At 43.4% G+C, this 21582-nt stretch overlaps 1 protein-coding gene and 1 long non-coding RNA gene across 4 annotated transcripts in view; one reads left to right on the forward strand and one right to left on the reverse strand.

The window, feature by feature from the left end:
- The window catches only part of prima1 (proline rich membrane anchor 1), a 66921-nt gene extending 45757 nt beyond the window's left edge, over positions 1-21164 (forward strand). The window contains exon 4 of one of the 2 annotated variants that reach the window (XM_061893715.1): positions 19860-21164. In XM_061893715.1, coding sequence (XP_061749699.1) covers positions 19860-19959 — 100 coding nt within the window. In that variant the 3' untranslated portion in view covers positions 19960-21164. Of the gene's footprint in view, positions 1-5416; positions 5628-19859 lie in introns of those variants that run through there. The other variant, XM_061893716.1, reaches the window with a different exon arrangement.
- Positions 7714-11897, reverse strand: LOC133549595 (uncharacterized). Of its 2 annotated transcripts, XR_009806118.1 has the most exons (5): positions 11635-11897; positions 10661-10686; positions 9673-9812; positions 9296-9388; positions 7714-8906 (listed from the first exon to the last, which is right to left on the reverse strand). It is a non-coding gene; the product is annotated as an uncharacterized LOC133549595 (long non-coding RNA). The 2 variants fall into 2 exon arrangements; XR_009806117.1 differs by lacking the exons at positions 9673-9812; positions 10661-10686; positions 11635-11897 and having other exon boundaries at positions 9296-9663.
- Positions 21165-21582: the final 418 nt, after the last annotated feature.

Raw genomic sequence — 21582 nt, forward strand, 5'->3', positions numbered from 1 at the left:
ATTGAATCGAATCGTGGGACACTCAAAGATTCGCAGCCCTACTATCCATCTATCTATCCATCTATCTATCCATCCATCCATCCATCCATCCATCCATCTATCTATCTATCTATCCATCTATCTATCCATCCATCCATCCATCCATCCATCCATCCATCCATCCATCCATCCATCTATCTATCTATCTATCTATCTATCTATCTATCTACTGTAGGTGACAATGGTGACAATCAGTATGTGTCCATTCACTAAATTAGACCGATTTTCCAAATAGTTTTGGTCTAAGTAAGCATCCTACATCTAAACACCTTAATCTGATCACGTTGAGCTCATATTTTGCTATTTTCTAAACACCAGTACAGTCTCCAATAACAGATAAAATATATAAAGATACTAGATAAAAACCTCACTTAGAGGATTATAAAATCATTTATATCAACGTGGAACAACATAATGAGAGTTTAAAAATACTTTGCAGTGGTTTCTATTTCAAAACCGCTTATTTTGCTGTCAACCATAAAGGGATTCAGCCCCAGATAGATCATCCAATCATCAATCGTCCAGGCCAGCCGAGGCCAAGCACACTTCTCATTCACTTCCAGAGATGCCCGATGGGCGGGACAAAGCCAAGCATTTATCCAGTGATTATCTAGTTTGTCAACCGACTCTCTCCTCCCCCATTAAAATCAATGGAACCACTAAGTATTATTCAAATTATGTATTGTTAGTTGTCGTATTCTAATTTCGCTGCTTTGCAGGTTAACAAATGGATAGTGGGCATTGTATTTTATTTAACAATCAAGCACTGATATACAAAAAAGTTTTCCTGTCTCATGATAGTCCACAGGTACTGTAAATATGTAGCATATAACTCAAATGCTCAAGTAAAACAAAGCACACAAGGAATTGGTTGTTATAAAATTAATATCTAAAGCAACACGCCTCATCGAATCCCAATTAATGTTTAAATTTAATCATAAAAAATGTGGCATACATTTTGCTATTCTACAATTGAAATGGTTGAATGCTGGGGGTGTCGAAGTCAAATGAGGCAGCCACTGCTGATTCTAGAGCAGCAGACAATAAATATTTATTGTTCCATTGTATGTATTGTGTGAAAATCTGTCACCTTATTTCTGTTAGTTTTTCATGTTTTTGTATTTACTTCCTGTTCAGTGCTCTTATTTGTTGTATTTCCTGTTTATTTCACGGAGCACTGTTGTTTTCTCTCACTTGCCGTTGAGTGGCAGCGGTCCACACCTGCTGCCAATCAACAGATGCCTATTTATGTTTGACTTGAGCACTCCTCAGTGCTCGAACATAGAATTATGTTGGGAACGTTTCTGTGCAGGACTGCTTTATGTTTATTTGTTTTCTCATGAGTATTAAATATATCTTACGTTCACTCAACTCTCCTGGATTCTTGCATCTCGGGGTCACACAACTGCAGCCATGCGAGTTCCTCACAGTATCTTCGAGCCAGAAAGTGACCTCGCGAGAATCCCTGTCGGCAATCCTCAGCCAACGTTCTGGACTGCACAATTCCTGGAGAACTTGAAGGCCAGGTTTGTGCGGTCCCAGCCAACAGACGCGGACCCTCTCCCCGCGGCAACGCCACCGGCTACGGCTCTCCGACCGGCGCGTCCTCCGCCGCCATCCTTCCTCTCGGCTCGACGGCTGGCTGCGGCTCTCCGACCAGTACGTCCACCAGTACCTTCATGCCTCGTGGCTCCCGCGGCTGCGTTGCCGACTTCGGCTCTCCGACCGGCACGCCCGCCGCCGCCATCCTTCCCGTCGTCTGCTGTGCTGCTTCTCCCTGCTCCTACGCAGCTTCCAGCGGCTGCTCCCCGGCTGCTCTTCCTGCCGGCTCCCGCTTTCGTTTCTGGTTTGCCGAGAGCTCCAGAGGAGCCCACAGTGAGGTCGCTTTTGTCCTCCTGCTGGGACTCGGCGCGGGACGTGTCTTTGTCCCTCCTCCTGGCCCCCTCCCACTCTTCCCTGGTTTTCGCACCGGGGGACTCCAACAATGAGGCACGTCTGCCCGCAAGTGTGGACGGCGTCTGGTAGCCGCTTAGTGGAGGGGGGCCTACTATACACAGCGGTGCAGCCAGGCACACACCGCTGTCATCCCCGCCAGCGTCTCTTTCCACGGAGACATCTGCAGCTCCACGCCGGCCTCCAAGGCCGGCACGACGCACGGCTCCAACGCCGCCTAGAGCAGCACCACGCCAGGCTTCGTTGCCCCCGGCATCAGCTGCTCCTCTGCCGGCATTTGCTATACCTCGCCGGGAGTGTTCATCCGCCGCTTTCACGCCGCCGATGAAGCCTGGGGTTTTCACGCCACCAATGACATCTGCCACTACTCGCGGCGGTGCAGCCGAGCACACGCCGCTGTCATCAATCACGCCGCCGATGACGCTTGCCGCTTTCACGCTGCTGTCATCCACGCCATCATCATTGTCGTCATCGTCTCCGCCTGACCCAACGCCGGCAACTGCGGTTCCTCGGCCGGCATCTGCTGGTCCTCGCCCGACTGTTTCGTCTGCTGTTTCTGGGCCTGATTCAGCGCGCTCGCCTCCATGTCGGCCACGGATGTGGCCGTGCCCTGGGCATCCTCCTCGTGGGATGCACTCACTTTTTTTTCGGCCAGTGATGTGGCCGTTCTGTGACCGCCCACCTCGCCAGTTCCATCGGCGCTCTACGCGCCGCCGCCATTTGTCTCTCCCTCGCGGGCTGCGGGGACATTGGGTTAGGTGACCCTCCACCAAATCCTCCCTCCTCCCTCCTCCCTCCCTTACATTTTGGACTTTTTTCCATTTTTTCTTTTCCAGGGAACATCTGGTATCTGTTCCTTGAGGCGGAGGTCCTGTGACATTTTGTCACTTTATTTCTGTTAGTTTTTCGTGTTTTTGTATTTACTTCCTGTTCAGCGCTCTTATCTTGTTGTATTTCCTGTTTATTTCACGGAGCACTGTTGTTTTCTCTCACTTGCAGTTGAGTGGCAGCGGACCACACCTGCTGTCAATCAACAGATGCCTATTTATGTTCGACTCGAGCACTCCTCAGTGCTCGAAGATAGAATTATGTTGGGAACGTTTCTGTGCAGGACTGCTTTATGTTTATTTGTTTTCTCATGAGTGTTAAATATATCTTACGTTCACTCAACTCTCCTGGATTCTTGCATCTCGGGGTCACACAACTGCAGCCATGCGCGTTCCTCACATATTGGAAACATTAAATGTTTTGCTTCATGGGGAAACTTCTGTAGGACTAACCTATTCTTTGACAAAATCTAAATGGGATTATTGTCATGACCTGACACTTCCGGGCATGCCTTTGTTGGTTTTGTTATGATTCTCCTATGTTTGTGTTAGTTTCCGTTAGATTTGCCTGGTCGCTACACAGACCTGATTATATTCACCTGCATCTGATTAGCAATCAGTAGACTCACCTGCCGCTGATCGCTAATCAGAGTACTATTTATTTCTCTGTCACCCTGCTTCTCTTACATGTGCCTGTATGCTATCAGTAGACTGAGATATGTTTTAGTTCATGCCATTCAAAGAAAACTTTTGCCTATGCCAGCGCTACGGTACTTTTATTTTGAGCTGTCCGTGCATTTCTACTGGCACATATGTTTTCTGTCTTTTACTTCTTTTGAATTAGAAGCCGTTTAGCAGCACCCCGTTCTTGCCGCCTCCAGTCCTTCCGCATCATCAGAGACACAACCCTCGCCAAAATGTACCTCTTCACTTTCCCAAACAAAAATATGTTTAAACCATTCAAAAGTCATTTTAAACTGTCCAAAATTCTAAATAATATGTTTTACTTTGTGTTTCCAGGCCAGGGGTCCGCAACCCAAAATGGTGAAAGAGTCATATTGGAGTTGGACCAAAGATACAAAAAAAAAATCGGTCTGGTGCCGCAGAAAATTAAAAGTCTTATATACTGAAAGTGTTATAATGAAGGCAACACATTATGTAAATATCTATATTAGTTAAATTAGCCTTCTACCAAAGGCTGACGCAACTCTTCGTTGACAGAATTGTTGTATTTTGATTTTTATTCTACACATTTTTTCAACATCCGAAATCATTAGTAAAATGGAGGCTTCTCACAGGATGATATAACTCCTGGAAATTACTGGCTCAGAATGGCCAAAGGTACATATGTGTGTGTCCAAGTTTAAGAAAATGGCAGGCTGTCTTCTAATAGATTTATTACAATCTTTGCAAGCTGGGTAACGTTTGCTGTGGTCTGGACCAACATGGCAAACAACCATCAGAAATGCAGCCAATATTGCATACAAATAATGTGTCATGAGACATAAATTAAATACACAGAGAAAATACGAAAAGGAAATTAAATTTACTCAAATATACCTACAAGCAAGACATGATGATGCAATATGCACATACAGCTAGCCTGAATAGCATGTTAGCATAGATTAGCATGCAGTCATGATTGACCAAAAATGCCTAATAAGCCCTCCAGCAAATCAATAAAATCAACAAAGCTGACCTGCATTCACACAGAGCATAAAACATTTGGTGGGCAATATGTGACAAAGAATGAGTGACATAAATCACGTCTCTCTGTGGCAGCATCAGAGAAAGTTTACATTTTTTGTATTTAGGCTATTCAAATCTCCCAATAATAACACACTTTACAAGACCACATTGAACACATCATGATAACCAAACTGACCTTAGCCAACTACTCATAATTAGTAAATATGAGCATCTGACGAATAGTATTAGTCATTTACCCAGTAATGATTAATTTTTAATACTAATGTGGAGTTTTCATGTTCTCCCCGTGACTGTGTGGGTTCCCTCTGGGTACTCAGGCTTCCTCCCACCGCCAAAAACATGCACCTGAAGATAGGTTGATTGGCAAACAAAATTGGCCCTATTGTGTGAATGTGAGTGTGAATGTTGTCCGTCTATCTGTGTTGGCCCTGTGATGAGGTGGCGACTTGTCCAGGGTGTACGACGCCTTCTGCCTGAATGCATCTGAGATAGGCTCCAGGACCCCCCGCGACCTCAAAAGGGACAAGCAGTTGAAAATGAATGGATGGATGGACTAATGTATGATTACTCAGTAATTACTTTGAATGTGTCAATGCAACCTCTGAATGGGCATATATAGAGCACTGTCTGACAGTGATAAGTGTGTAACACACCTGCACAGACACACTGTTACGCTACAATGATCTGGTGACTTTTTTTTAATGAACTGGTGATTTGTCCAGAGTGTAGCGCATCCAGATGACCGCTAACGTAGGCTCCATAGTCCACCCTGCTTGCTCCCTGTCAAATGTGACATTGCAGACTTTAAAATAAATGAACAAGTTAGCTAATTATTCAGTAGTTTTACTCTCTCAGCATTCTTGGAAATAAAGTTTTTATTGTCCTAGGCCCCTGCTCTGCTGCTCCCACTCCTGGCCTCCTTCCCAACTCTTTTCTGGTGTCCAGACTTGCTGGAGTCCTCTCCCGCTCACTTAATTCCAATAAGGAAGAACCATGGGAAGAAATGGTAGACGTCCGACTGTTTTTGTGTTTTGTTGAGCTTACTGTGTGCGTCTTTTGACGTAAATAAAAGCGAGCGACTGCGGTCAATACAACATATCATTTGTTTGCTTTGGTGTGATTACAGCAAAAAATGACCAGTTTTACTACAATTAGTTTTATTGTTGATGTTGTTTTGGTGTGGTTACAGCGGACAGTACCATATTTTTCAGACCGTAGGGTGCACCGTATTAAAAGGCGCACTGCCGATGAGTGGGTCTATTCAGATCTTTTTTGATACAAAAGGCGCACCGGATTACAAGGCGCATTAAATGTGGTCATATAATAAAATTAAAGTCCCGACGACCGTCTCACACACACACTAGGTGTGGTGTACCCTCTGCATTTGACCCATCTCCATGTTCACCCCCTGGGAGATGAGGGGAGCAGTGAGCAGCAGCAATGGCCTCGCTCGGGAATCATACGGTGATTCAACCCCCAATTCCAAACCTTGATCCTGAGTGCCAAGCAGGGAGGCAATGGGTCATATTTTTATAGTTTTTTGTATGACTCAGCCAGCGTTTCAACTCACAACCTTCCAGTCTCAGGGCGGACACGCTAAACACAAGGCCACTGAGTAGGTCCTAATTATTCCAAAATATTATCATTTTTTTCTACATTTAAAACATTATCTTGTGGTCCACATAAAATGTGCTGGTGGTTCTTTGGTGAAATTGTTGCATAAATTATGTTTTACAGACCATTTTCAAATAGCTGACTGAGCGTCTCTTCAGGATGCGCCGTTTTGTGGGCGGTTTACCTACGTGGTTCACCTTCAACAGGTTTTCTCTCCGTCATCTTTGTTGTAGCCGTGTAGCGTGCAAGGACGGGAGTCGAAGAAGTGTAAAAAGATGGTAAAGTCTGAATGTTTAAATGACATTCAGACTTTACTTAAATCAATAACGGAGCAGCATCTCCTCATCCGTGGCTCAACAATGCAACATCAACCCCGGATTTGTGTGTCGTTAAAAACCTTCCGACTAGAACCGTCTAACTAAAGTCCTGTTGGTGAATTATGTAAAACCACAACCATTTTTAGCGCTTTAAAAGCTACTTTACTGACATAAGTTAGAACCTTAAGCTACTTTGTATTAGAAATGGCAACAACGGAAGATGAATGCCACATAAGGTAGAGAAAAAGAAGAAGCTCATCGACTGCGGTGTCGACACGGACCACAGTGGTGGATGGGTGCATATTTTCAGGACTTATGCAGATCCCAAATACAGATCAGCAGGTACCAGAAGGAAAGAAGAGTTGGTTTTGCATAATATTGCGAAACAAAACGCCGGATAATTCCTGCTAATGGGTGCCATTTTGTGGTCCTTATACACGTACCATAATAATACGTGTTAATGTTTAATGCGCCGAATATCCATCAAGCGGTGCAGCTTCATAGCTTATCGATGTCGTACTAAAAACATTTTGACATATGTTTGAGTGCAGTGTGTAGGGATGATGTTTGAAACCGGTTCTCCCAATTGTTCGATAAGAATAGGACCAATTCCATTGACTCGAATCCTTTTTTGAGAACCGGTTCCCGTTACGAAGCCACTATACCGTATTTTTGCGACCATAGGACGCACCGTATTAAAAGGCGCGAGGTCAGTTACGGGTGCTATTTTTGTATTTAATGCATAAATAAGGCGCAGCGTATTTTGGGGCGCAGGCATGGTTAAACATATACTGTAAACCCGGACAAGTTGAGTTTACTTAAAAAATTTGAAGAAACCGGTTGCCCTAAATTATTTAAGTAATGTCTGATGAAAACTTGAGTTAATTTAACTTAAACAATTGAGTGGATGACATTGTTATTTTGAGTTCAATACACTTAATACCAAGTTTGTTTAACTTAAAATCACTAGTAATGTAAATTGCTTTGCTTATTTATTCCACTTAAAACTTAAAGCTGAATACACTAACCTCCAATTTGATTTAACTTAAAAACATTAGTATTATCAATTACCTTGTCTATTTATTCCACTTAAAACTCAAAGTTTAATACACTAACCGACAAGTTGATTTAACTTTAAAATTGCTTTGCTCAATTACACCACTTCGTATGTGAAGAGTCAAAATAAAATCACTTTCATCTACTTTTTTAAAATAACACATTTTAAATCAAGAAAATAAAAAGCAAACCAGAAGTACATTCTTTCCATATTTTATTAAAGTTAGGTCACAAAAACCTTGCCTCTTAACATTTTAACAACAATGTCAGTACAGTGTGAGAACATTAATGCAGTCACTCTCACCGCAAGTTACAATCTCTCTTTGGTCTGCTGAACTATAATGGAGTTGCATCTGTGTCTTTATCATTTTATACAAAAAGAATAGGTTTGTATTCAAAATATCACATCAAATCAAAGACTGCATCAAGTAGGACTCTTTTGAGTCTGGATGGAATTAAACAAAATCAGTACCAATGCCTTAAAACATAGCAAGTGGAATGGAATGCTAGATGCTAGATCAGTGCTAATAACATGAATCACATACCAATAAGGATGGAATCAAATTGCAAAATCAGTGCTATAAAACATACTGTAGTTAGCAATTGGAATGGGACCAAACTGTTAGATCAGTGCTAATAACCTGACTGGACAGAGATATGTGCCACTAGAAACTGAATTTGAATTATTGACATAATTTGAATTGCTCAATTTGATTACTTGAATTGTGGAAACTGAATAGTTTCAAAGCAAATAAATTCAGTTTTATATTATGCTATTCATATAAATTTTTTCAATTCAGTTATTCAGGTTAAACAATACAATTCAAATTATGTGATCCAAATTCATTTTTTTAATTAAAGTATTCAAATTGAGCAATTCAAATTCAAATGTCAATATTCTAATTCAGTTTCTAGTGGCACATATCTCTGTCCATACATAACTCGCATAACAATCAGGATGGAATCAAATTGCAAAATCCATAGCAATATATAAAAACTTGCATATCAAACAGTTCCAACGGTAAACATGGTGTTATAAAAGTGCAACATTACAAATAACTAAGCACCGATATCCGGAGCAGTGTATTCAACACCCTGAGAGTTGATTCTTCAAAGATTGAATTTTGGGTTTCAGCTCACCTCTGCCCAGGTTGAGCATCACCTGTTGATTAAACTGGAAAGTGTTTTTCATGCACTTGGGGTAATCCAAGTGCAAGGCATAAATCAGTCCAAAAAGGACACAGAAGGCCTGTGCTAGGTTGGCCAGTTCCTCCATCACCACAGTCCCCTCCAAGACGATGGCCACTCTGGATGGGTTGAGCTGAGGATGTTCTTCAATGCAGAGGATTCCCACTGGAGTCGGACTGTACAAGTCCTTGTCAGTCACATCCTAATGGAGAAGACATTATGTCAGTTCAATATTGCTGTTGCCACAATCGGATCCATACATTACAAGAGCTGTTTGAAAACCTGTGTGCTACAAGGGTTTTGTAGCTCAGCAACAATGGAGCGCTTACACACTTTCAGTCCCAGTCAGGCTGAAAAGTTGTGTAAAAACCATTGCCAGTATACATGCAATTGTTGCAGTCTGTACAAATTTTAGACCAGTATTGTCCTTTAATCTCAAAAAGTAAGAATTTTCATCTAACATAATCTAACAATAACAAACTTTTACCGGTTAACTACGCTAGGTTAGCCGGCTTAGGTTGCTAACACAGTTGATTTTAACCGAATTGTGAATCAATAATGCAGATATTCAAAACAAACTCAGTTACTTACAGAGCAGGTTTTGAAGAACGCAGAGGGATTATCCCCCAAGATGACTGGCAGTCCACGAAGACAAAGGCACCTGATGTCTGTTGGCTCAGTGGTCTGGAAGATAGTAGATATAACTAAGTACACTCATACTGTATATAGTTATCAAATACATTACAGAAAGTCCCCACAATTTAATTTCTTCTTTACAAATTTCCTGGACTAGAAAGTACATAGGAGATGATAGAAGAATAGAAGAGGAGAGATAAAACAAGAAAAGACCAAAGTATAAAGGGTGGGAAAAGAGAGGAGGAAATGAGATGGGAGAGTAAAGAAGAGAAAAGAGATGAGAAAGAACAGAGAGGGGTAATGAAGGGAGTCTACTTATGTAGTCAACCTACCTTTGATCAGTTAAAAGTTGTCCGGTGAGGCCCCTCTTCTTCCTGAAGAGGTCCATCAAGTTTGGTGGGAAACGGTCAAGTGACTCAAAGAAGTTTTCTCTGAGATTTTGCCCCACCACTCGGGTGAACTCGTAGCAAACCTGAAACATAAAACATAGCCCAACATGTATAAGCCCATGGTCAAATCAAAGAAATCCATGAGCCTTAACACAACATGATTTGTGTCACACATCATTAACCACTCCAAAATAGTCATATATACACATTTTCCAGCTGCATATTAAATTTTTGTATATTTATGGTCCACATGGGTATCTAATCTTGGGGCTTAAGGAACAGTAAACCTAAAAATGAAAACAAAGTTATTATCTACTCACACCCATGCTGATGGAAGGTCAGGAAACTCCTGGAGTTTGACGGGGGGGGACTCAAACTTCCATCAGCACGGGGGTGAGTAGATGACAGAATTAAAATTTTTGGGTGTAACGTATAAGCCCATTCTTTAAACAGCTTGTGCCTGCTTTACTATCTGATTTCAAAACATGCCTCTGTACGCTTTTCAGTGTACCTTGATGCACGGGCAAAGGCTATCACGAGCACTTCCAGTCATGTTCCTTGTTTGCCTTACTCTTGTGTGCTTTGAAAGTGGAGTAGACACTGCTGTCTTTGTAAGGGCAACTGACTTTATGGTTGACTTTTAAGTGTGCATTATGCAGGTGACTAAAGTAGTCAGCCTAAGAACACGACTCAGCAAACCCACATGATAGACAGCAAAACTTTACTGGTATATCTACAACTGGTTGCTGTTCTGGAGTTTTGGTGTGAATGCGGGATACGTTTATTTTTAGGGCATTGAGTGATTTAAATGTACACAGACATTCCTGATGTAGACAAGGAAATGGTTCTGTTCTTGCATAACTCCCATGTTTGAGCCTATAATGTTGAAATAGCTGTGCTCTCTTTTCACACATGAGAGGGCAGTACTTACACTTCCACGGCATTTCTTCTTGAGACCTGCAACACAATAAAAAGCAAAAACAAACATAAGAGACAGGAAACTAATATTAAGCCAGTTTATCCCCTTAAGACTTAGTTCTGGGTAGTGTTAAAGCTGTACAATGACATGTCTGATGTTCACTTCTAATAAAGTAATGTTACATTGTGGAAATAAAGGGGTCAAGTCACCTATGTTACAAAATCACAGCTTAATCACATGCATATAGTTAACATTTAACCAGTAGTCTACTAACAATTAATGACAATAATCTAGAGTGAGAAAATAAACAAAAAATATCCAATTAATGTGGTAAGAACAAAAATGTTTAATGCTAAATAAAAGGACCTTTAAATGTCCGTTTAAACAACTTTTTCAATTGCCCACAGCTAAGTTTCTCGAGCTGAAATGTGTGCAGCAGATGAAAAACGACTGTTCAACTGGTTTGGGAAAAACAAAGTGACAAAAAACATATTTTTCACTGCTCACAGCCACTGTAGCTAAAATTTGTTCAGCATAAAAAATGGTTTCACCACTGCTCACCGCCACTCGAGATAAAATGTGACACGTGTGCTGTTAGCTAACGTTAGCTAAAACACAGCTTTCACACTCCAAGCCAACAGGTCTCTAACTAGTGAAAATATAAGTATTACTGGTTTAAACTGCGTTTTCACTGCTCACAAACAGCCACTAAAGCCATATTTGTCTAGGAGAAGAAATGTCCATTTAACTGGTTAATGTTAACATGTTTGGTTTGTGCAGCCCTTTGAGACACTAGTGATTTAGGGCTATATAAGTAAACATTGATTGATTGATTGATTGATACACTGTTCTGCAGCCAAAATGTGTTTAGAATTAGCATGTCCTTTTATCTAATGGAAACGTTTTTCACTGCTCTTACAGTGCTAGGAGCTATTGCTAACTTTAAATCGATAGCCACCACAAAATAAAAAGTGTCGCTCACTCACCAAATACAGGCGTCCGGTCTGTTCGACGTGAGGCAGGCTCTGGGCAGGGGCCCGCCGACAGCTTCGCTCTGTGATAAAAGAAGCTACACGGTGCGTGGTAGTGGAACACTGGTCACACACAGCTCCTCGCTGTAAAAGGCTGGTAAAATGTCTGTTGGAGTCAATAGCAGCGACGACGCAACAGGTGAACATCCACCGACATCCAAACAGGCTGGCAAGAGAAGTAACGTCTGTTAGGTTTCGTTTCAGGCCTTCAGGCTACAGTTATGCTACATTCAAGTGGTGTCAGAATAATCGGAAAAATGAATTTCCAACTACAAAAACGATATGAACACTGCATACATTTATTTTGCCCACATGTCATGTGTAATATGGTATTGCTGTCCATGTAGAGTGACCTACATTAGTGATAAAAAATATTTATTTACATAAACCCTGATAACAAATCATTATTTTATTGATTTTAGGGAATGTAGAGTACTAACAAGTCTGAAATAAAATCAATAAAATAAAGCTTCAAACTCTTTCTGCATAGTTCATAACAACATGAATCATAACAGGAAACAGCTACCCATGTATTGTTTAAATATTCTGAGTATTACATTTTAAAACATCTTTTTTGTAGCAACCATGCCCGTGAACTTCCTACATCACGTGAATGCAGCACTAATCACGGAGATTCAAATTCTGTTGTGGCGGGAATTCAAGAGTCGTACACGTGACCAAAACTTAAAAATTATATTCTCATTTAACTTAAAGTTATTCATTCATGGCATTACAATCAAATGTAAGTATACTATACTTATAATTAGTAGAATGCACTTACATTTGATAGTAATGCAATCAAACTTAAATTTCTATGTATGTTGTAATTGATTGCTTTGAGTAGAAATGAAATCCGGGCTAACAGTGCACGCTAGCTAAAACATGCGCTAGCATGCATGGACGCTGTTTTAAAAATGCAGCAGGAGCAAAGCTGAGTTCAGTTGTACTTTATTAAAGTATTTATCAATGTACTCGCATTATTTTTTTAATGAATCCTCATCCACAAACCCATCAAAGTCCTCATCGTCTGTGTCCGAAATGAACAACTAGGCAAGCTCTCCATCAAACACGCTAGATTCCCTCTCCTCATTTTTAAAGTCAGTCTCGTTGACCATTAGCATAGCAAGCTAGCACAAGATTAACAGCCGACTTTTCTTGCCCCGTTGTGCGTATCGATTCTCTACCATGCTGGTCCCCTTCTTCTCCAGTGTGCTTCACCGGGATGTCGAAAGTGAGCAGCACCCCGTCCATGTTGGTGATGTGTTTGTCTGCAATTGTTTTATTTACAACGCACATAGCAGCACTATATGCTCACTGGAGGTGTGCCCTTAGCGTCCTCTCGCACCTGAAAGCTTCACCCTTTAACATCCACATGCTGTCCTCAGTCATGTCCGCTTTTCCTCTACATAGTGTGTTAGCCCAGTCATATAACATCTATGGCTTTTGGAACTCTCCTCTCTGAGCTGCCACCTTATCGGGGTAGAGGAGTTTGCGTGTCCCAATGATTCTAAGAGCTATGTTGTCCGGAGGCTTTAAGCCCCCATGTAGGGTCTCCCAAGGAAAACAGGTCCTAGGTGAGGGATCAGACAAAGAGCAGCTCGAAGACCTCCATGAAGAAAACCAATAAAGGACCCAGATTTCCCTCGCTCGGACGCGGGTCACCGAGGCCCCCCTCTGGAGCCAGGCCCAGAGGTAGGGCACGATGGCGAGCGCCTGGTGGCTGGGCATGTTCCCATGAAGACCAGCCGGGCATAGCCCGAAGAGGCAACGTGGGTCCCCCCTCCAATGGGCTCACTACCCATAGCAGGGGCCATAGAGGTCGGGTGCAATGTGAGCTGGGGGGCAGCCAAAGGCAGGGCACTTGGCGGTCCCATCCTCGGCTAGAGAAGCTAACTCTTGGGATGTGGAACGTCACCTCACTGGGGGAGAAGGAGCCTGAGCTAGTGCGCGAAGTAGAGAACAGCAAGGACTCTGGAACTACTTCTCTCGAAAGGGTGTGGACTCTCTTCCACTCTGGCAGTGAGAGACGACGGGTTGGGTAGGCAATTCTCGTTTCACCCCGGCTCAAAGCCTGCACGTCGGAGTTCAACATAGTGGACGAAAGGGCAGCCTCACCCCGCCTTCCGGTGGGGGCACGGTTCCTGACTGTTGATTGTGCTTACGCACCAAACAAGAGTTCAGGGCACCCACCCTTTTTGGCTACACTCGAGAGAGTGTTGGAGAGTGCTCCCTTGGGTGATTCCCTTGTTCTGCTGAGGGACTTCAACGCTCATGTTGGTAACAACTGTGAAACCTGGAGAGGCGGGATTGGGAAGAATGGCCGCCCGGATCTGAACCCGAGTGGTGCTTTGTTATTGGACTTTTGTGCTTGTCACAGTTTGTCCATAACGAACACCATGTTCAAACATAGGGGTGTCCATATGTGCACTTGGCACCAGGACACCCTAGGCCGCAGTTCCATGATCAACTTTGTAGTTGTGTCATCGGATTTGCGGCCTCATGTTTTAGACACTCGGGTGAAGAGAGGGGCGGAGCTTTCTACCGATCACCACTTGGTGGTGAGTTGGCTGCGATGCTGGGGGAGGAAGCTGTACAGACCTGGCAGGCCCAAACACATTGTGAGGGTTTGCTGGGAACGTCTGGCAGAAGAAAGTTTCAATTCCCACATCCGGAAAAAATTTGAACATGTCACGAGGGAGGCTATCACGAGCACTTCCAGTCATGTGCTCCAATCGGCCGCCTCTATTGTCGAGGCGGCCGATTGGAGCTGTGGTCGCAAGGTAGTTGGTGCCTGGCGGGGCGGTGATCCTAGAACCCGTTGGTGGACACCAGCGGTAAGGGATGCCGTCAAGTTGAAAAAGGAGTCTTATCGGGTTCTTTTGGCTCATAGGACTCCGGAGGCAGTGGACAGGTACCGACAGGCCAAGCGGTGTGCAGCTTCAGCGGTCGCGGAGGGAAAAACTCGGACATGGGAGGAGTTCGGGGAAGCCATGGAAAACGACTTCCGGACGGCTTCGTAGCCATTCTGGAACACCACCCGCCGCCTCAGAAAGGGGAAGTAGTGCACTGTATACACCGTGTATGGTGCGGATGGTGTTCTGCTGACCTCAATTGCCGATGTTGTGGATAGGTGGAAGGGATACTTCGAAGACCTCCTCAATCCCTCCAACACGTCTTCCTATGAGGAAGCAGTGCCTGGGGAATCGGTGGTGGGCTCTCCTATTTCTGAGGCTGAGGTTGCTAAGGTAGTTAAAAAGCTCCTCAGTGTCAAGGCCCCAGGGGTAGATGCGATCTGCCCGGAGTTCCTTTAGGCTCTGGATGCTGTTGGGCTGTCTTGGTGGACAGCCTCTCTGGCACTCATCGAGGGTGGACGCTCCCCTTTCCTCTACCTTATCTCTCCTGCTTGCTTCTTTGTTTTGTCTTGCCTTAACTTTCTTGTTGCCTCTTTTTGCACTGCTCTCCAAATCTAAACATTGGAACTATATAACTGGCCTCAACAAAATTGACAAGGTCTTGGGTTTGGGGGGAACCTGCTGTCGTGACGAAGCGGTTGTTGCTGGACACAAGACGGAGTGCCGCATGCCTGGCGACCCTTTTCTGTCGAGGATGTAAAGATATCTGCCTATTCGGAATTATGACAACAGGACATCTGCTGATTGGAGTAAGCGTTGCTCTGGTTTATCGACAAATTGGAAGTTGCTGGCAGTCTTCAAAGTACCCCAAAGCTGCCACAAATGATTGGAGGATGCGGGAAGAACTGTGGATTACATCGGACTGTCTACCCCGCAGTTTTGAGGACCAGTCATAGACAATTTAGAGTGAAAAGCAAATTTTATTTTCACCCGCATAAAAAACATTCTAACTTGGATTGTTTCCCTGGCTTCGAGACTCTCCCGAAGGACAGCGCAGTGAAGACACAACAAACTCCCTTTTTGTCTTTCATGGACACACACCTGTTGCTGTTGACTTTGGACTAGCGATTACAATACATCAAGGCTGCGAAACAGAGACACACTACGGGCTTACACACACACACACGCACACACACACATCCACAAAAATATACGCCACACATACACACCCCATCCCCCCAACCCATTGCCCTCGACGCAATTCCCATAGGGGTGATGAATGGATGGTCAGTGCCTGAGAGCTGCGGCCTACCACCATCACCTTGAACTACCTTCCCTCTGTTGCTAGATATCTCGAGATGTATGTTGTAATATGTATATGTGCTTTGCTATGGAGGTTTTTTCCCACTCCAGACTGGGCCCCTTTAGGAGCCCAGTCTGGATTGTATTTTTTTTTACTCATCCTTCCCCAGTGTTTACCTTTTTCCCATCTTTTACGGGGCGCCTTATGGCGACCCATCAGCGTTCTTGTTCTGTAACCCTGTACACTTTGTTTGTCTAATCTTGAACAGGTTTGTGCGGAAAACTAAATTTTGTTGTACCTGTGCAATGACAATGAAGACCTATCCTATTCTATCCTATCCTAAGACTCTGAAGCATCGCGTGGACATCGGGGACGGTACCTCTGGATTGGCAGACCGGGGTGGTGGTCCCGGATCACACTCCTCAGCCTTCCTGGTAAAGTTTATTCAGGTGTACTGGAGAGGAGGCTACGCCGGATAGTCGAACCTCGGATTCAGGAGGAACAGTGTAGTTTTCGTCCTGGTCGTGGAACTGTGGACCAGCTCTATAGTCTCGGCAGGGTTCCTGAGGGTGCATGGGAGTTTGTCCATATGCTTTGTGGACTTGGAGAAGGCATTCGACCTTGTCCCTCGGGAAGTCCTGTGGGAGGTGCTCAGAGAGTATGGGGCATCGGACTGTCTTACTGTGGCGGTCCGCTCCCAGTACGATCAGTGTCAGAGCTTGGTCCGCATTGCCGGCAGTAAGTCGAACATATTTCCAGTGAGAGTTGGACTCCGCCACGGCTGTCCTTTGTCACCGATTCTGTTCATAACTTTTATGGACAGAATTTCTAGGCGCAGTCAAGGCGGTGAGGGGTTCCGGTTTGGTGGCCGCGGGATTAGGTCTCTGCTTTTTGCAGAGGATGTGGTCTGATGGCTTCATCTGGCCAGTATCTTCAGCTCTCACTGGATCGGTTCACAGCCGAGTGTGAAGCGACCGGAATGAAAATCAGCACCTCCAAGTCTGAGTCTATGGTTCTCTCCCAGAAAAGGGTGGAGTGCCATCTCCGGGTTGGGGAGGAGACCCTGCCCCAAGTGGAGGAGTTCAAGTACCTAGGAGTCTTGTTCACGAGTGGGGGAGGACTGGATCGTGAGATCGACAGGTGGATCGGTGCGGTGTCTTCAGTAATGCGGACGCTGTACCGATCTGTTGTGGTGAAGAAGGAGCTGAGCCGGAAGGCAAAGCTCTCAATTTACCGGTCGATCTACGTTCCCATCCTCACCTATGGTCATGAGCTTTGGGTCATGACCGAAAGGACAAGATCACGGGTACAAGCGGCCGAAATGAGTTTCCTCCACCGTGTGGCGGGGCTCTCCCTTAGAGATAGGGTGAGAAGCTCTGTCATCCGGGAGGAGCTCAAAGTAAAGCCGCTGCTCCTCCACATCGAGAGGAGCCAGATGAGGTCGTTCGGGCATTTGGTCAGGATGCCACCCGAACGCCTCCCTAGGGAGGTGTCTAGGACAAGTCCAACCGGTAGGAGGCCACGGTGAAGACCGAGTACACGTTGGGAAGACTATGTCTCCCGGCTGGCCTTGGAACGCCTCGGGGTCCCCCGGGAAGAGCTAGACGAAGTGGCTGGGGAGAGGGAAGTCCGGGCTTCCCTGTTTAGGCTGCTGCCCCCGCGACCCAACCTCGGATAAGTGGAAGAAGATGGATGGAAGGATGGATGGATGGATGGTTTTTGGAACTTAGTGCACACACAACACCCTATCTCGATTTGATAAGAGATTCGATAAGGAATCGGTTCGATAAGAGGATTCGATAATGGGCTTGAACTCGATAACTTCTTAACGAACATCATCCCTAGCTGTGTGTAATGTTCTATATTCTCAATGGAACATATAACGTTTTGGTGTTTACTGGCATATATCTTATGTGTGACTTCCGTCTACTGGTCACACTTATCATTACACCTTGTACGAAATAAAATAGCTTCGAGGTGGGTAAGCACAACCAGAATTATGCCGTACATTAGACACACCGGGTTATAAGGCGCACTGTCCGTTTTTGAGAAAATTTAAGGATTTTAGATGCCCCTTAAAGTGTAGAAAATACGGTAATCAGTTTTGCCAGTAAAATTATTGTTGATGCAGACCACCTATTTTGTTTATAGTTTATGTTGGATTTTGGATTTGGAGTTTGTGCTTTGCATAGATTTTCTGTGCGCGGAGGACATCGGGCACAGTGCGCGATTGCGCAGACGCGCACTTAAGAGGAAACATTTCTGTGGGGTGCAAGGGGGTTATTGAAATGGTTAAAATTTGAATATTGTATGACTTGTTTTCGTTTTATTTCAGATTGATTTGTATGAATATACAGTAGTTCATAATCATTTTGTAATAGAGGTTACTTGGGGATATGTGTGTCCCCAAGCGGGTTGGGCCCTTAAAATCACCTTTGCCCTCTATACGACAGCTGTGGATGCAAGATAAACATAACTTTTACCATTTGCATTCTTGGCCCCAGAATGAAGGGTCAGAGTCGAAGCGACCAGTCGTGAGGAGAGGAGACAAGATGTCGCTCAAGGCTCGTGTGCGTCGGAGAGTCCACTGTACGCCGCTGAGCGGGACAATGACTGTACTAACTGTATTCACATGTGTCTGAGTTACACAAGCCAGGGCCGCTGAGGGGGTCGCTGCACAAGGCACAGTACACTGGACAAATATAATAAGCACAAAAGGCATGGAGGAGTTCATGAAAGGGCTTTTATTGAATGGTACTACTCTTCCAGGCCAGTAGCGGCAAGAAGTTGCATCTTTATTTTCTGTTTGCACACACAAAGTCAGAATAGGAGAGACTTTCATGTTTGAATGGATGTTATTCACAGTTTGTTTTGACAAGCCACACACACACTTAGTCATTACTTAGCAGAGAAGATTGCATCTAGCAGTCCCAGAAGGTAATTGCCTTATCGGCGAGGTTGCAATGCATCTTTCCCTTCCCGCAAATGTGACCTTTGAACATTGAGCTTATTAGAAAGGATAGACGAGAGCAGGAAATCAAATCAACGTCTAGGATAACTCGTCTTCAAAGTCCCTTTTTAATGGCGTGGCCTTTAGCTGACGTGGGGCCTAACGTAGAATATAGACCCTTTGAGCTGGCTTCCCTCCAACTACCTGCACTTGCTATTATAATCGGACATTAATAATGTTGCTTAAAATATATACATCTTTTATTTATCAAATGTTGTTTTTTGTTTTACAAATGAATTAGTTATTTAATTATTTATTTCATTTTAATAATTATTTATTAATAAAAAATACTAATTACAATTATCAAATGTTTTTTTTGTTTATAGAAATGATTTAGTTAATTCATTATTTGATTTGATAATTAAATATTAATAAATTGCACATTTTAAAAACATACTAACATTACAGTATTTACAGTGCATTCATAGAGTATGTATGTATTAGTGATTAAGAATCAGATTTTCTGAGTGATGAGGCAGGACAGTAAAAGCTTTTGATTCTTCCTGCTCCTTTTCGGATGGACACAATGTTGCTGTGTCCAAAATAAATGGGTTTAAAAAAAGAGTAATCCAGCGCTTCACTTTTTTTCCCACATTTTCCATTTCAGAATATTTTTTTGTTGTAACAAGGGTGTCATGACAATATTTGACAAACGTGAAGCTGGGAATATTTTTTGCAGAGTTTAGGGCCACCCCGTACAACGTTTGTTAGTTTTATTTATTTTTCTTTCATTTATTTAATTTAATTTTTTTTATTTTTTAACACTTTTTTTCTCCCTTCTTTTTCTTTCAACACAAATCAAGCTATCGATTGTTAATAGTATTTCCTCGACTTGTAAAATGGGAAACGTAGAAGGTAAACAAGCTATTAATAATTGCTGAGATGTGGATAAAGGGGTAATCAAATAAAGTCTGCTTCTTTCTACTCCTTTTTGGACATGTTAAATTGTGTAAACATGTGATGTTGACAACCATTACATATCCTCACTCGTGACAAATGTGTTGCTTTTTGTCAGGAAACCTCTGCGTAAAGAAGAAAATGGGACAAGTCGTGGGGAATACGCCATGAGCATCCGCGCCAAGAAGACCATGGGTACAAACAACACTGTGGTATAGACTTTTAAAGACTCCAGCTCGGGGCAAAAGTGACAGCAGTCGTCATTTTCCACCTCTCCCCCCTTCCTTCCGTCAATGAGCAACCTCTTCTCACCCAGAATGCAACACAGGCTGTCAAAACCGCTGAAGACAAGATGGACACAAACGCCACAAAGGCAATGAAGGCGGGCGCCCGTCCTGCTTTGTGGTGTTAAAAAGCATCCCAGCAGGCTGAACAAGTCTTGCTGAACAAGTCTTGCTGACAGGCTGCGACCGTGGGGCAGTCGGTCTGCCACCTCATCCAGACCTCACGCTCTCATCACATGAGCCATAGAAGCGCAGACAATAGAGCGGCCCCGATGTTGGGTCAGCCCATCACACAATAAATAACGTGCATGCACTTTTTTTCAGAGAATGCAACTTTTTCTTATTGCCTCCATTTTTCTTTCTGCATTTTGGAGACTTCCAAGGGCACGATGTGACTGTCACTCCTGGCTCTGGGGCGTGTGCTCATATGACTATGCAATTTAAAGAAATTCGTATTTTGAACAAAACAAAAAAAAAAGACAAAAAGAGGAGATGACTTCATCAAGGTCTCATTATATCATACTTTAGTCATTCGTCTATTTATTTTCTCTATTTATTTTTGTACTTGAACAAGAAAGATATTGTACAGTCGTCAAGTTTCATTTCTTCATGTTTTTCTTAAAGTTAATTATTTATAAGTGATGTAATTACGCTGTGGGTTTAGTCGAGACACTGATGCAGAAAAGGCGCTTGGCATCGAGTTGTTTGTCTGTGTGTGTGTTTGATATGCTTTTATATTTTGTTAAATGTCAGGGGTCTCTATGGCGTGCTGATGTGAATGGGACTTACTTCCGTGCTGCGTCACACGCTCTGAAGTCAACTCAGTCCAAGTCCTCCCTTACCAACACAGTGGAAGCTCTAAAGTTGAACAGTTTGTACAAACCCCGTTTCCATATGAGTTGGGAAACTGTGTTAGATGTAAAAATAAACGGAATACAATGATTTGCAAAACATATTCAGTTGAATATGCTACAATGACAACATATTTGATGTTCAAACTGATAAAAAAAATGTTTTTTGCAAATAATCATTAACCTTAGATTTTGATGCCACCAACACGTGACAAAGAAGTTAGGAAAGGTGGCAATAAATACTGATAAAGTTGAGGAATGCTCATCAAACACTTATTTTGAACATCCCACAGGAGTGCAGGCTAATTGGGAACAGGTGGGTGCTATGATTGGGTATAAAAACTGCTTTCAAAAAAATGCTCAGTTTTTAATAGAAAGGATGGGGTGAGGTACACCCCTTTGTCCACAACTGCGTGAGCAAATAGTCAAACAGTTTAAGAACAACGTTTCTCAAAGTGCAATTGCAAGACATTGCAAGGTTTCAACATCTATGGTCCATAATACCATCAAAAGGTTCAGAGAATCTAGAGAAATCACTCCACGTAAGCGGCATGGCCGGAAAACAACATTGAATGACCGTGACCTTCGATCACTCAGACAGCACTGTATCAAAAACCGACATCAATCTCTAAAGGATATCACCACATGGGCTCAGGAACACTTCAGAAAACCACTGTCACTAAATACAGTTCGTCGCTACATATGT

Source organism: Nerophis ophidion, linkage group LG03, assembly GCF_033978795.1.
Source record: "Nerophis ophidion isolate RoL-2023_Sa linkage group LG03, RoL_Noph_v1.0, whole genome shotgun sequence".
Taxonomy (NCBI): Eukaryota; Metazoa; Chordata; class Actinopteri; order Syngnathiformes; family Syngnathidae; genus Nerophis; species Nerophis ophidion.